General features: G+C 31.4%; 1 protein-coding gene across 2 annotated transcripts in view; it reads left to right on the forward strand.

The window, feature by feature from the left end:
• The window catches only part of LOC106462043 (sucrase-isomaltase, intestinal-like), a 37,189-nt gene that overhangs the window by 312 nt on the left and 20,565 nt on the right, over window positions 1-16,312 (forward strand). Inside the window, exons 1-11 of one of the 2 annotated variants that reach the window (XM_022389321.1) lie at window positions 20-38; window positions 274-406; window positions 5,945-6,198; window positions 7,392-7,558; window positions 8,641-8,812; window positions 10,108-10,204; window positions 10,951-11,063; window positions 13,848-13,973; window positions 14,485-14,616; window positions 15,353-15,505; window positions 15,872-15,991. In XM_022389321.1, the coding sequence (XP_022245029.1) occupies window positions 280-406; window positions 5,945-6,198; window positions 7,392-7,558; window positions 8,641-8,812; window positions 10,108-10,204; window positions 10,951-11,063; window positions 13,848-13,973; window positions 14,485-14,616; window positions 15,353-15,505; window positions 15,872-15,991 (1,461 nt within the window). In that variant the 5' untranslated portion in view covers window positions 20-38; window positions 274-279. Of the gene's footprint in view, window positions 1-19; window positions 39-273; window positions 407-5,944; window positions 6,199-7,391; window positions 7,559-8,640; window positions 8,813-10,107; window positions 10,205-10,950; window positions 11,064-13,847; window positions 13,974-14,484; window positions 14,617-15,352; window positions 15,506-15,871; window positions 15,992-16,312 lie in introns of those variants that run through there. The other variant, XM_022389316.1, reaches the window with a different exon arrangement.

Raw genomic sequence — 16,312 nt, forward strand, 5'->3', positions numbered from 1 at the left:
AGAAGTACGTTTTTGATGAAAGCGCTAACAAATTTTAGGTAAATCCATGTGCTTTGAAAAAACAAAACGTAAATGAATATTAAGTAATTTTATAAAAGGAATGATTTACGTTTCACATAGAGATGGGGAAGAACTCTTTAATATTCAAGTAATAACCCATATAGAGAGATTATAAGCATGTTTAGAAAATATGAATAATTGTGTCGATTCATGATTTTGATGATATACAGAAATGTTCAATTTTTATAATAAAATTTATTTATTTATATTTAGCAAAACATGATGCCGAGACTCCATCGTAGTATTACCTCAGGCCTTTTGATCATTTGGATCCTCTCTTTGACAGTATATGGGGGTCCGTTACAAGCTGATTCTTCATTAGATCGGATCGATTGTCTACCTGGTGGTAAGCAAGAATATGTGGGTTAAACGTGTTATACATTATGGTTTGCAGAATGACTGCTTGAGAGATTGTGCAATTTGACAAGTATTTTCCCCTAATGCATTATTCTAAGTGACAAGATAACGACGATCAATTATTTTCAGCAATTAGGTTTTCTGAATAAAGAATGCATTTTCAGGTTTTACTGCAGCTCAGTTTCTTAATTACTAGGGCCATCGCACTAACCTATTTAAGCATTTAATTATCAGAAAGATACATGTTTCGTTTTTAAACCTGCGAAAAATGCAGAAAGTTTAATATATATTATGAGTTGCTTTCAACGAAAACGTCACATTCAGAGATACGTATTTCTTTATTATTATATTATATTCTTAACATCCGAACACTGTATTAACAGCCTTAATCAAAACGTTTTGTGATTAATTAAGAGTTTTTTTTTATTTCTTACTTAATATTCTATAGTGGAAATGTGGATTTCAACCTTTAAATAGTTTCTTTTTAAGAACCAGTATGAAACTGTTTTAAAACTAGGTATGTTGTTTATATTGTACTTTCAGTCTATTGTAGAGAGGGAATTTCAGAAATATTGAATGAATATGGCCCCAATCATAAAAAGTTTCACAATTACAGACTTGGGTAACAGCCCCCCCCCCTCCTCCTCCCTCAGGGCTTGGTGGTAAGTTTCAGGGTTACGAAGTGGTAAGTTTCAGGGTTACGACGCTAAAAATCGGATACATTTTTGTGCTTATCAACGAGCAAACCATTCACAAGTAAAGTGTTAACTTCTCTTCTCTCTTTTAATCATTATCCTAATAAACTGTCTTTAAACCTATAGTTTCGTTTGTGGTTTTTTTGTTTTGTTTTTTTTTCTATTTTGATGGGATTTGCAGTTAAAACTTGTATGCTGCCTCGACACACGCCTGATAACACCAACAATGAGTTATTCTGTAATAATTTTGGGTGTTTTTACCAATACTAGAGAGTAGATATTGTGGCGCCTTTGAAAATGGATAATAAAAGATTTTTATAAGCACTACCCTTGCCAAAGTGAATGTCGGATTCTAAAACTTGGCAACTGCACCAATGTCCAAGTCCCAATGCAGTGAACTGTAAATTGCTTAACCATAAAGTTTAAGATAATTTAGTTTCTACAATTTTTAACAAAACGTCAGTGGCTGTTAGTATTTAAGTAAAAATACTACGCACGACAATAAAAAATATTGTTCTAAGTCAACAACATTTAATTCGTGACATTCATGTTTTTCTGCCACTAGATATTCTTTGTACAGAATAGTGAATGTTTTTTACAGCATGGGCATACTGAAAAAAATAGTATGTAATGGTTTGAAAAAGAAACAAATTGTCAGTAAACAAACAATACACTTTACGGTGTCACAAGATATTGTTAATAATGTAAAAAATATTAAATATTCTCTATTAAACTTAGCACTCTATAATTTTCTGATCTAAATACTGAAATGAAATTGGATGATTAAAATTTCACTATATAGTTTTTTTTTCTCAAATTATAGTAATCCATCTTGATTGTTTTTCTACGCTACAATCGAAAACCAAAGTTCTAACGTACAAATTCCTACTTGCAGACTCTTAAAAATATTTGATCTATCAGAAAGAAAAAAAAAACACTTGTTGAGTTTTGTTTAAAAATTTTGTTAAATCAAATACATGTATGGGTATTGGTGATGTATTTGAGTAGTTTATAGAAGTGAGTATAAATGGTGTAATTATGTCGATTGAACTGTCTTCATGCCGTATCGTTCTGGAATTTCTCTTTGTCTTTCGCCTCATGCTATGACAATTCCTCTCCAACAAATTAATCCTTAAACCTGTTTTAACTTGGCTTGGCACTTTAGATTTTATTTTTCCTTCTCTGGGTGATCCCAGAGTAACTCAATGGTTATCGTACAGAACTGTGGATCCGAGAGTCCACGTTTCGTGTCCTATTGCCAAAAACAAATTGCGCTCTGCACATTTAGGCCATGGATGCGATATAAGAGTATCAGTAAAATGTTAGTATTCGATATGCCTAGTGCAAGAGATAACGATGGGGCTGGTGACTAGCTACCATCTCTCTAGTATATCAGCTAAAAATTAGGGATATTAAAGCATATATTCCTTGTGGAGCTTTGCGCGAATATTTGAAACAAAAATGAATATCTCTATGTATTTTATATGCCTTTATAAAATCCAACTTTTCTGAAAATAAGTGGTTTAGTTTTCGTTTCACATGTATTTCAGAACTGTAGAGTTTTAAATTGAGTTGGGGAATCACATAAGCTTTCTGAAATTCATATTTATTTTTTAAAAGGCTTTTTAATATTTTTTTCTAATATTTAGACTAATATTTAAGCTTAACTCAAAGAACCTCTCTAAACCTGAGGAGCATTTGTAAATTTTGCAAAAATAAAAAATATATCTCTATTCAGTTATAATTTTCATAAATCTTGTTTTTCAGGAAGAACAATATATACATACATATATATCGATGGATATATAGATAGATAAGTAAGTAGGTATATACAGGTGGAAATAACATTCGATATTAGAAGCCTTTAAAAGTGGGCATTCAGAGTTTAGTTTGTTACGAAGAAACACACGTAATAGATTAACTTATCCCCTCGAGGCAGCACTCGGGTTTCATTGATGAACAAATGTTCAAAGTATGCACAGTCAAAGTCATTAATACAACACATAGCTTCGAGCAATTGGACAAATCTTGGACAATGGTGTTCTTTCTCTAAACTATTGCTTCCAGTTCCTGCTGGTTCATCAGCTCCACGAACAATGGGGATCTTAAGCTTAAAATTGCGTGACTATATGAGATACTTAAACTTTTCCAAGTGCAATTAGTTCCGGCAATCAATTCATGTGAGTTGTAATATAAATATGGTTAGAAAAGCTTTCAAAACAATAAAATATAATAAAGCGTTTGTATGATATGGAATAGTACTAGACCAAACCAGTATGCAATCAGATGAGGAAGGTCTCGCGTTACATTTAAAACATATATATTTTTTAATTGGGGTAATACTCTTATGGATATTAATTAGTTTTTTTTGTAATTTATAAATGCATGATATAGAATAACTTGGAAAGTATAGTTTTATATGATGTCTTTAGGAAGCTTTGGATATAAATAAAAGTCTTTAGGTTTTGTATGTATTTTTACTGCTACAACTTACGTCGATTTCGATCCGGATTAAAATTTGAAATTTATTTTCGAGGATAAATGTAAAACAATATTAATAGTTAATTAAAAATTAAAACAATAATGATTTCCCTCCTAAAACCTTATTAAAACCAGCTAAACAATATGAAGACTGTCGGATAACTATACTAAAGGCCTACCTCTTGAAAAATAATTTTCAGAATAGCATATATATAAACAAAAGGTATAATTCCAAAACATTTTATTGTTTTTTTTCAAAAGCAGGCGGAATGTTAAATTGGTTAACACTTGTCTATTTTATCAGTATTATGTAGATATTTAACACGTGAATCCGATATTTGGAGTTCACAATTAATTTTGTACCAGACATTTATCTCCTTATCAAATTGCCCCCCCCCCCAGTGGCACAGCGGTATGTCTGCGGAGTTATACCGCTAGAAACCGGGTTTTGATACCCGTGGTGAACAGAGCACAGATAACCCTTTGTGTAGCTTTGTGCTTAATAACGAACACCAACTTTATCAAATTATCATTATATCGAAATACCTTGATTTAATCAAAACAAAATTGAGACAGACCTTCGAAACACTTTGAGCTGATTTTTTAAATCAAATTTTCTGGATACAATAGTCTGTATTAGTTGGTTTGTGTGCCTTAATTGCTTGTATATACATATCAAATATATATCAAAAACACGGTGATACCTAAAAATATATTTAATACGGACGTCGGCCCGGCATGGCCAGGTGGTTAGGGAGCTCGACTCGCAATCTGCGGGTCGCGGGTTCGAATCCCCGTCACACCGAACATGCTCGCCCTTTCAGCCGTGGCGGCGTTATAATGTGACGGTCAATCCCACTATTCGTTGGTAAAAGAGTGGCCCAAGAGTTGAGCGAGTTTTCGTATTCAATCGGAAGGTTAGAGAGAACAGATTTAAATGGTAACTATATAATAGAATGTACGATAAGCTCATTATTTAATTTCTGTAGTGCACGTTAGTGTCTAGAAGACATATACATACTAGAAATAAACGACCTTATAAGAACAAAATGTTGTGTTTATTTAATTAAACATTCAACGTTTCGCTTTACAGCTTCTTCAGGAGCGTTCACCAAAGCATAAACCAAAACTAACAGTACAAAGCTTCAAATGGTTTAAATAATTATAAAAGATCCACGATCGCATAAGAATGGGTGGAGTATCTCTGGTTTTAAACATATTTGTAATTCTAAAAGTTGACGTATAATACACTTGTGGTACCAACAAATACGTGCAAACGAGCACATGGGAATTTCAGCAAGAAGCGGATGTAAGCTAACTAATCCACCAGAGTGTTATATCGATTGCACAGTAAGAATAACAACCACACCATGCTGCTAGAAAACTTTAGAATTCTCGAATCCAGATTCACAGATTACGAACTCTGTATTAAAGAAAGCCTCTCATTTTCAGTGATCACCCAACACTAAATAATAACATTAACCCCTCCCTCTTGTCATTAATGTAATCAATTCCGGATTCTCAGTGTTTTTACTTGATATTTATTATTATTTCAAAGATACAGTGTTTATACTTATATTTAAGATAAAGTAACAGGTTGAACAATTGCCAAGTTTTATGTATTTTTATTTAAAGAAGGATGACGTTTCGAGCTAGCGCTCTTCGTCAGATCGTACCTGTTATTTAATTTTGACATTTTCGTTGCCTATGTTGTTTTTACTATATTTGTCTTTCTATATTTGTCTCTCTTTAATAGTCTCTGTTAACAATTTTAATTATTAAACATGTGTATGCCGCACGTTTTATCGTATATTCCATAATATTTTTACCGTTTAAGTCCGTTCTTTCTAAACTTCTGATTAAATACGAAAACTCACTCAATGCTAATGTTTTTTTTTTTTGTAGTTCCAATATTATGATTGTTTGTTTGTAGTTAAGCACAAAGCTACACAATGGGCTATCTATGCTCTGCCCACCACTGGTATCGAAACCCGGTTTCTAGCGTTGTAAGTCCGCAGACATACCACTGTGCCATTGGGTGGCCGAATATTATGAAATAACTCTTTTTGGTATATTAACGCTAATGACGGAATTTAAGGAAATTCCGAAACATCCGTATTAAAGATGTTTTTGGTATTACCGTGTTTTTTAATATTTATTATAAAACTTCGTTTTCCACCTGATATATATTTTAAACTTAAGCTGCAATTAGTTTCAAAAATACACAATAAATATCAAATTATAAATGTTTTCTCACATTAATTAATAAACGATTCTCTTCTATGTTAATAAATGAGGAGGAAGGGTCTTAAAATTAAAAAAACAAACACAATAATTATTATTTATGGCAGGTGTAGAATATGGCGAAGATGCGTGCTTAAGAAAAGGCTGTGTTTGGGATCCAAACGTCAGTAATGGAATTCCTCATTGTTTTGTGCCAAAAAAAGGTTATGGATACAAAGTAGCTTCTGCGAAGTTAGAATATGGTCGCAGTTTTTCCGTGGAATTAGAAAGAATTGCTGTCGACAAATCCCTATACGGTGGAGACTACGACAGGATAACTTTTGAAGTTACCTATATATCGAACGAAATATTGCGTTTTAAGGTTTGTTGTTTGGCATTATATGGTAATACGTTTGAAAATATTCTTAATAAGTGTACCGTTTCTAAACATAATCATTTTCTGAGCTTTCGTTTATATTTTTTACAATTGAGAATCCTCTTACGTTTATAGTAATTCAAAAATAATTAAGATATTTCATAGTTTACAGAGTGTTGTGTAAGTTAAATCAAAACGATTTCCAATACACAAATCAGCAAATCACATGACAGCCACAGCCAATATAAAGTCGTGGTGGGATTACTTGTATCAGAAGTACATTTTCAGATTCTTTGATAGTGTGATGGAACCGAAAATTGATCGCTTCTTGGAATCGAATATAACAGTCATTTCCAACTTAAATTATCATTACACTTAGACCATAAAAACTGAAACAAGTCGGCGATTTAAAATTTTAAAGAATGGGATAGTTCTATTACGTAATGATATTGGAAAACAAAAGAATATGGATCATCTTGGGGCACCAGCTGTAGTCAGCAATGTTTGGCATTTTTGGTACCAGATTAGAAGCCACGAAAAGAAGGGTCAGTGGTAAAAGCCATCTCCGTCTGGATAAGCGATGCAAGTGACGTGTACACACGTTGTTTCCATGCCATACTTGTTTAGTCGTCGCATACCTCAAGTAACTGGAGAATGAAACGATATTCATGCTTTTCCATACAAAGACATGACCGTCAAGTCAGCGAAAGCATCTTCAATTAACTTCTATGCGATTGGACTGTTGAAATACACGTTGGAAAACTGTGGTACTCCAACACTAAATACGTTATGGAAAGAAGGAAGAAAAACGTGTGTTCCTTCGACATGAAAATATTACGACCGAGCCTTTTGCCATGATAAATTCGTTTCCAGGCTGTTGAAAAGATGCCTGACCGTCATATAGAGTGTGATCGGACGTAGTAAGGTTCCAAAATCGTTTTTGTATAACGTACTCAACCTTTTTTTTAATGTAGTTTTCTGTACGAAAGTTGCCAAAATAAACGAGATGCTAAAGAAAACATTCCACTTCTATTATATAGTTCAGAGATACATTATATTAAAACAAATGTTACAATATGTATGCAAAAAAAAAACTTTTTTTTTTTTCGATGACTGTTGAATATCTGGATTGAAGCACTTAAGGTAACAATGTTGTATCAGGAAATTATATTTTATTGACTTTATTTTTGTAATTCTAGTTGAGAGACATGGAAAATAAGAGATTCCAAGTACCAGTACAGGAGAAGTTTGAATTATTAAACGATTTACCAGAGATTAGCACGTTAGCGTATAAAATTGATTTCAATGAAACAATAGGAGAACAATTCAGCTTTGCCATACGTCGACATTATGACAACACCATACTGTGAGTATTATTTTTTCAGTGTTAGAAAAAATATTCTGATTAATTCAAACTTAATATCGTAATTCAAAACTAAGATAAGAAAATTTTCGATTTTCAAACTTATGTAAAAACTATACAAAATAATCAATGATATTCGAGTATTCCGAAAATTATAACGAAACGAAAATTCAAGATTAAATATTATACAGAAACAAGTCGTCCTAAAGTTTCATAATTTCATTTTGAGACTGTTTGCTAGGGCTCTACTAATTCCTTTTCAAAATATGTAATATCCTGATTCATTATTCATATAATAACTTAGAGCGATGTTTTTCCATCTGTTGGTGTTAAGGCAGGAATCACATGAAATATAATTTTACCAGCAATCATCAATGAAATTTTCTTACATATAATGAACGCTTACTTTTGCTGTTTGATAGCCCTACATCCACAAGGAACATGTAACTAACTCATCTTAAATCTATCCAATCAAACTTTGGAACTTGAATATTGTTGCTATTCGATTTTATGCCTGATTTTTATTGTGATGAGCTATAGTGCATATTTTCACTCTTCGTGTTTCAGTAATCCCGCCTTATCGTGGTTCTTTAGTAAGAACATTATTATTCTATTCTCCGAATTAACATTTATAATAAATTCAGAACGTGATGCCACTTCGGAGGGTAAACAGTCGTATGCATTTGCTATGTAAAAATACTCCTGATTCTTGATGGGATAAAGTTGTGTTATTAGAATGCATATATCATTTTAACTGGATTTTGTTATGTTGGATATATAAAATTTAATTAAATGCAAAAACGAAGGCCTTTAATTTTAATGCATATTTTTTACGCTCGTATTCAATAATTTAGTTTCTTCTTAATTGATTCATAAGGCATTACGATATTATAAAATTTGAACACTATTGGCAATATAATTATCGATGTTTTGCTATTAATGCGAAAAATAATTTAATCTATATTTCAAAATGGATTAGAAAAACTTGAACAATGTGCGCGCTTATATCTATCGCTATTGATCGAAGTTGGCTTACTAAATTCCGAAAATAGTAAATTAATTCTTGGTTCTGTCTTCTTCTGTAGTTGGGATACAAGCATAGGAGGACTTACATTTGCTGACCAGTTTCTTCAAATTGCTACCTATCTGCCTACGGAGAATATTTACGGATTTGGCGAGAATGTGCATGAGAGTTTTAGACACAACATGCAATATAAAACATGGGCTCTATTTTCAAGAGACGAACCTCCATCTAACGTATGTTAATTTTTCAAAGTTTTAATACTATAAACAGATGTAAAATAACACACAATAGTTACACACTTAATTAGTTTTCTTTGCAGAATAACCGCACTAGAAATAATTGGCACTCTCTTTGGGATCTCTATGGTAACTATTTATCAGTAGTATAAGTGTTCTGTGACGAGTAGTAAACATATATAAATTCAAAATATCAAACAAGATTTAACGGATAGCTAATTCTAATTCATCCTGTATGTGTGATTTATTATTTAATAAAAAACGTAAAAATGCTCGGCTGTAAAATTGTCAACTACTAAATTAGGTGCAAAAAGTATTAACCAACACAAAAGGTTAGAACTCTTACTTTCAGAACATGCCATACTGAACAGAAATTTTTGCTTATCATTTGTTTATATAGTGCTAAAGTTGATTTTAAAACAGCTGTAGCTATTTGTAATTATTCTGTATATATTTCTACCAAGCTCGGGTGATAATTTTAGCTCGTGTCTCAAAATTTTCGTTAAGTCTACAGATTTACTACGCTAAAATCCGGAGCTCAAGTTCCCGCGTTGGTCAAACAGATAGCCCATTGTAGCTTTGCTCTAAAACAAACAAACAAATTCAACGTTTCATTTTCTTTGTATATTCCATAAACTACAACTTCAGCTTGCGTTTGATTTTTTGTTTGTGTGTATTCCCACTTAAGGCGCCCCCGGTGGCTCGGCAGCAAATCTAAGGCATTACAACACTAAAAATCGGGTTTCTATATTCTCGTTTAGCACAGCGCAGAAAGCCCACTGTGTAGCTTTGAGCTTATTAACAAAGACTTAAACCATTTGAAGCTGTGAGCGTCAGATTATAAAATAAAACCAAAAGGCAATACAGAATAAATAACTTACACACCTGTTCTGGGGTTTTATTTTATCTAAAACGATATAAAGCTTAAACAGTCAATAATTTGTCAGGAAAATGCAAAAATTGTTATTTTTATAAGAACCCGTTGCAATAAACCACTGGTTTTTGTTTATAAGAAATGTAAACAGTATATTTAAACAAGCAATGGGTTTTCATTTTTAGATATATTTTATCACAGAAGAATTATTTTAGTGATGAACAGCAATTTAAGAAATAAACATTTTTTGTTTCGTTTTGGTTTTCTCTGTTCACGAAATAATCTGATTACTTGCTTTCAAGGTTGATGTTCTCTTTAAATACATTTTATTTTACCCTTAAGAAATGGTTTACACTTTTTAATTGCTTTTGTAATATTTTATTCCTAACTGAAATAGCAGGTTTACTCTTTATCATAGGGTAATATAAACCTGTACGGCGTTCATCCTTTTTACACGTGCTTAGAAAACAATGGGAAGTCTCACGGTGTTCTACTTCTAAATAGCAATGCTATGGGTGAGAATTTATGTGTCGTTAGTTCGATTTTTTTGTTATTGTTATATTGAAAATATCAATAACAACAAAGTATAGATACTCTTCTTACATTATGTTTTGCCAAATTTATGAAGTTCATTGCATGAGATTCGTTTAATTGTATTCAATAAATCATTACCAGTGAAAGAACAACAGAACGTTTGTACTTGGAATCTTTTTCACAACCGATATTTAAGCCTAACTTATCTTATTCTGTAAAAATGTCATTTACATAAGCTCATCTAGCGACAATTATTTTACAGACGTCTTTTCTTCTCTTTAGAAAGAAAAGTATTTTAACAAATACCTATGTTTAAAGCCTGTAATCCAATTAAGTGAAGTGATTACAATAATTTTCAGAAATACTTATGATTAAATCGTGTAATCCAGTTAATTGAAGTGATTACAATAACAGCTTGAATCAGATCAAATAATTATTGTTAAGACCATCATCAATACTTAATTTAAATTTTGTTTTAAACTGAGAGATTTTCTGTATATTTCCTGTCATGCGACATTGATTATTTCCATATACATCTCACATCTTACTTCATTTGCTTAACAAAGTTATAATTAATCAATTTCCTACTTTTCCGACAGTTTCAAACATTTTTTTTTATATTATTGTACAACATTTCTCTGATGTTTCTTCTGATAAAATCATAATGCAAGTTCATAATAATACAGTTGATTTTCATTTTACTAATAATCTATTTCTTTTTTGACAGACTACACCCTTCTTCCCGCACCAGCTCTTTCATACAGGGCAATTGGTGGTATTTTAGATTTCTTTGTCTTTGTGGGTGAAACTCCCGAGGACGTCATTTTTCATTACACTAGCGTGAGTAAATCGCAAAACATAAATTCTCAAAAACTGCATTTCGCGTTGCTATGCAGAGAAAATTACTGTGCGCAATCTCATCTTTAGTATGAATTTGCTCCAGCATGTTTTATTAATTGGCAACACAGTTTGGAGCTAAATTACGTTTTATAGGCAAATCTGAAATTGGATACTATTGTTTGACTATAAACAATGTAATGTGACATCTAAACTAACACAATATCCATAAGTAGCCATCCATTAACTTTGGCTAGTTTATCAGTGAATACTTTTGAACATGTTTTCTTAGAAATTAATGTATAATCCTTGTGTGTATGAGTATATACAAGTGTATAAAAAAGCATACTTGGAGAAGTCACAAACAAATCAAAATATTACAGTTCAATTTGTTCTCTAATTTGGATATTTCACTTTGTTGTTTTGGTTTTTGCCATTTTTTTATTAGTGAGTACTGATTGGAAATAAAAATGTACTATGTTTTTACGGATTTTAGATCAACAGATTTATATTAACATATTTATACATGGAGTTATTTCCACGTTTCTTCTTATCATATTGCTTGTACACTTTCCGTAATGACCATATTTGATATTTTTACCATGATCTGGCTGTCATCATATTTATTTATATAATTTTAATCTTTTTCTTTGTTTTTCATATGAATGAACATTAATTTCATCTTTCTTGCATTTTTCATTTTCCTTAGGTAATCTAATCGTATAAGAAGCTTTTTCATTTAAAAGTATCTAGAAAACATTTTTCCTCTGTTAGTATTATGCGCGTCATCTTAAATAAGTATCTAAAAATTAAATAAAAAATTATGCTGTGGAAAGAAAGTGTACAACATCAACATAACTTTTACTTTTCTATTGAATTTTAACTCTTATGGAAACGTTCACGGTGGAGGATAATGTAATAGATTTTCTATCAGTTCATAAATTTAAAATTTAACTAATTCAAGTCTAAAATAGAATACATGTTAAAAAATGATTCATTTTACCTCTAAGTTTTGTACCTGCGAATATTTTAAAGTACAAATATTAAATCGGAGATTTAAAATCTAAGGTTCATCGAGTCCCACCTACATATATGTGTGTCTGTCTGTCTGTTTGTCTATGGTGAAATTACAAGAATGGCAGCGATAACTTTTCGGACTTACAACACTAGTGTCCAAAGTACGATTTCACAGTGGGCAAAGTGCAGATAGCCCAAGGTGTAGCTTTGCGCTAAATAAACTAACAACAGTAAAATTGAAAAGTAATATTTCTTATAAACTAGTTTATAAAACTTATAAATTCAAGCAACTCAAAATATAGTTTTTTGTTTTACATTGTACATTAGGTAACTTAAAAAAAACAATTATGCATGAGCAAAGCCAAATATTTAACTAAAGTAACGTAAAACTTATACTTATCTTTTGCCTACTTTGTTCATTATGTAATGGAAATTTTGGCAAGTTGTTATGAGGAGTTGTGAAAAGTTAAAATATATATTTTTATTTCTATATTAGTAACACAAAATGTCATTGAATGTATATTTCTTTTCGTTCCAAAACTGAGAAATTCAGATATTTTATGACCATATACACTTTTCGTTAGTAACTGGGGTTCTATTTTTGCGATGGACACAATACAGATAGCCTATTTTTGCAGTTTGAGCTTAAACAAATATAGAATTCTAGTGACTCAAATAAATGCCAGTTATATGTTAATTTAGAATTCGAAAATACATCTTTGTGCTTATATTTTAAATGCCAATGAAACTGTTCTTTATTTCTTATGTGCTTGTTTAATAATATACACATATTGCAATGCAACTCAAAGGTTAAGATTGCCGTCAGAACTGAACAAAAAAATTCACCTTCCAGTCACACATAACAGTATGACCTACGGTTTCAATGGAAAGCCTTAAAAAAATTTTGAATTACTCTATATGCAGCTCTAATGTTCCCAAAGGTCCCCGTCACACCAAACATGCTCGCCCGTTCAGCCGTGGGTACGTTATAATGTGACGGTCAATCCCACTATTCGTTGGTAAAAGAGTAGTCCAAGAATTGGCGGTGGGTCGTGATGACTAGCTGCCTTCCCTCTAGTCTTACACTGCTAAATTAGGGACGGCTAGCGCAGATATCCGTCGTGTAGCTTTGCGCAAAATTCAAAAACAAACAAAAAACAAACAATGTTCCCAAAGGAAGAATAAACAGAATAGCCTGGCGTAAGATTAAAGCAATGTGTATGTGCGTGAGAGCGAGAGTGCGTGTGTATGGGAAATACGATGTTGATCATTTAAATGATTTAAAAATCTATTAGTATACGCTTCTTAGCAAAGAGATTATTCAAAAACTAATTTCATTGAATCATATTAAACCAATTTTATTTTTAGTTTTAGAGTTGCTTGATTTTTTTCGCTAAATTTGTATATTCGAGTATACATATAATAAATATCACCTCACATGTGCATCACACAGAACCAGAATATAATAAAATAAGTAAGTAAAACCATGGCTACTGCGAATTTGAAATGATTTTTTTATATTTTTATTTGTCATGAATGTCCTAGAAGGAAAACAGCAGAGATAAGTTTACTATTATTGGAGAACCTCAGAATTTGTTTTATTGGACGTCCAAATAATTAACGTGTTATAAATAATCTATAAAGTTTGTATAATATATATCTAAATCACTGAATCACTTTTATAGGTGTTAAATTACTTTTGTTTTGGGAGTATTTTTTGCCTTTTTTTTCTCATTCTAACAACCGATTCGTTGCATTTTTTATTTGCAGTTAATTGGGCGTCCCGTGATGCCACCTTATTGGGCCTTAGGATTTCAGATCTCAAGGTATGGTTACAACAATATTGGCTCAATGATGGCAGCAGTTGAAAGGACCAAAAATAATAACATTCCTCTGGTAGGTTGTTACTGATTTTACACTAAAATCTATAAAGCTGAATTTTCCAAAGTTATTCAAATAGTTTATGAAGCACATTATTTGAAGCTAGTTTATTATTTTGTTGTATATTGCGTAACTTATTAAAGCTACGGTATTTGATCTAATATAAATAAATGGCTACGATATTATTGCTGATCTGTTGTAAAGAATTAGCGTTGAATTCTCTGTCTTTTTAGAGTTCGTAGAACGCATTTATTTCATGCAATTGTTATATCTATTTCGTACATATTGTTGTATTTTGTGTTAAAAGAAAATTGTTAAACTAACTAAAACATGCTCAAACATACAGTTGATGTGAACATGCTTTATAGTCACTATGAGAAAAACCTATACACTGGATGGATGAAGTAAAGAAAAATTATCATTGGTCACTATTTAGTTCTTCACATTATATAGACGCACAATGGGAAGTACTATAAATGCTATTTACAACTATTTAATAATTAATCTAACATCTATTATTTTGAAGGATGTACAACATGCAGATATCGATCACATGAACAACGAAAAAGACTTCACGTGGGATGAGGATAACTTTCCTGACCTAGATAAATATATGGAAAGGGAAAAAGAAAAAGGAATGCATTTTATTATTATTCTTGTGAGTTGCTCTTACCTTTAATATTTTTCAATTGGAATTTTTAACCTTACATTTCTGACTAGGTTTTAAGATATCATACATTATGCCTATTTTTGATACAGATCAATTCTAAATTCGAGTAACTGTAATTTGTAAAAACGTGCTATATGTTTCACTACCAATCAATTCAAATTATCTGTTTTGTTTTCTTTTGGATTTAAATTATAAATCAACGAATCTTGACGATGGTTTGCAAATTAAAAACTAACATCAACACATAAACCAATAGTTTTTGAACCTAGACGCTATACGTTGTGTGGACAGAAAATTAGCCGTAATTAAATAATAAATTATCGGTGATGAGAAACGTTTTACTGGTTTTTACGTTCGTTGATTGAGGCTAAACACAGAATATCATGTTTGGCAATGTATCCTTTATTAGTGAGAGGATAAGAGAAATTACATGAAATTTTCACTTTACAATAAGTTATTAATACCTACCATTACAAGATGATCATAACGGTTAGTTTCAAACTCATTAGGTTTAATAACACTAAGAGATTGACACGAAATATTAAAGAGTTTTAACACGTAAATTGTGAAAACATTGAACAATTACGTAATTATAATTCTACTATGCACATTTATAATTATTCTATAAAACTCAAATGAAAATAAATAATTGATTGTGAGATAGACGTAAAGTATATTAATAATTGTTGATATGATTCTTCAACAATCTTTCACTATCTAACAGGATCCAGCTCTAGTAGCTAACGATTCTTCGTACGAACCTTATTTTGAGGGTCTTTCTCGAAAAGTATACATAACCTGGCCAGAAGACATTCCCGAAGAAGACCGAGATTATCCACCAAATGTAGATACAAGTACTGGCATAATGTTTGGAAAAGTAACTGTTCTTTTTACTTTTATTATGATTCGTTTTTTTCGGTTTTTGTTTTTTGTGTGTATGTTTGCGATTTCTCTTACGTGTAACTGATGCTTCAACAAATGTTTGATATTGCTTATACACATGCGTATAGTTATATACATTTATACATCAATACATGAACAAATCTATAAGCTACAAACTTTATTTTGAAAGCATCCGTGCTCATTAACGATGAAAAACCAAGTATATATCAACAAGCCTAAAGTACTTTTTGTTTTAATAGTATGTTGTGGGGTACTTAAGCTTGAAAAACTGCTGATTTCAAACATTAAAACATTTAGAAATAACAAATGAATTGTGTGTTTTGCCTTCACATTTTTGTAGGTTTGGCCTCCTGGTCCAGTAGCGTTTCCCGATTTTTTCAAGAAAGAAACTCAAGAGTGGTGGGTAGAACAAATTGTAAAATACTACAACAATGGATTGAAGTTCGATGGAATTTGGATAGTGAGTTGCGTTTCTTATAACCTATTTGTTCCAGGGATAGTAGAAGTTTTTGATTTAAGTTTTATATTAATATATGGTGTTACCTGGTAATGGTGAAAATGGTTCAAATGATTAAGAGTGGAGAAAATTAATATCTAAGTTTCTTACATAACAGATTTAGAAATTGTCGCTTATAAATGATTGTTTAAAACCTTCCATCGAGAAACATTTTACACATTTTTCAATTCTTATTCAGTAATCTCCAGAAGGGGCGTGTAAAGATTTTATAATCGCTCTCTACCTCTCTCTATGTATATTCATCTATCTGTCTGTATATAAAAT

This window comes from Limulus polyphemus, unplaced genomic scaffold, assembly GCF_000517525.1.
Source record: "Limulus polyphemus unplaced genomic scaffold, Limulus_polyphemus-2.1.2 Scaffold42, whole genome shotgun sequence".
In the NCBI taxonomy this organism is placed as follows: Eukaryota; Metazoa; Arthropoda; class Merostomata; order Xiphosura; family Limulidae; genus Limulus; species Limulus polyphemus.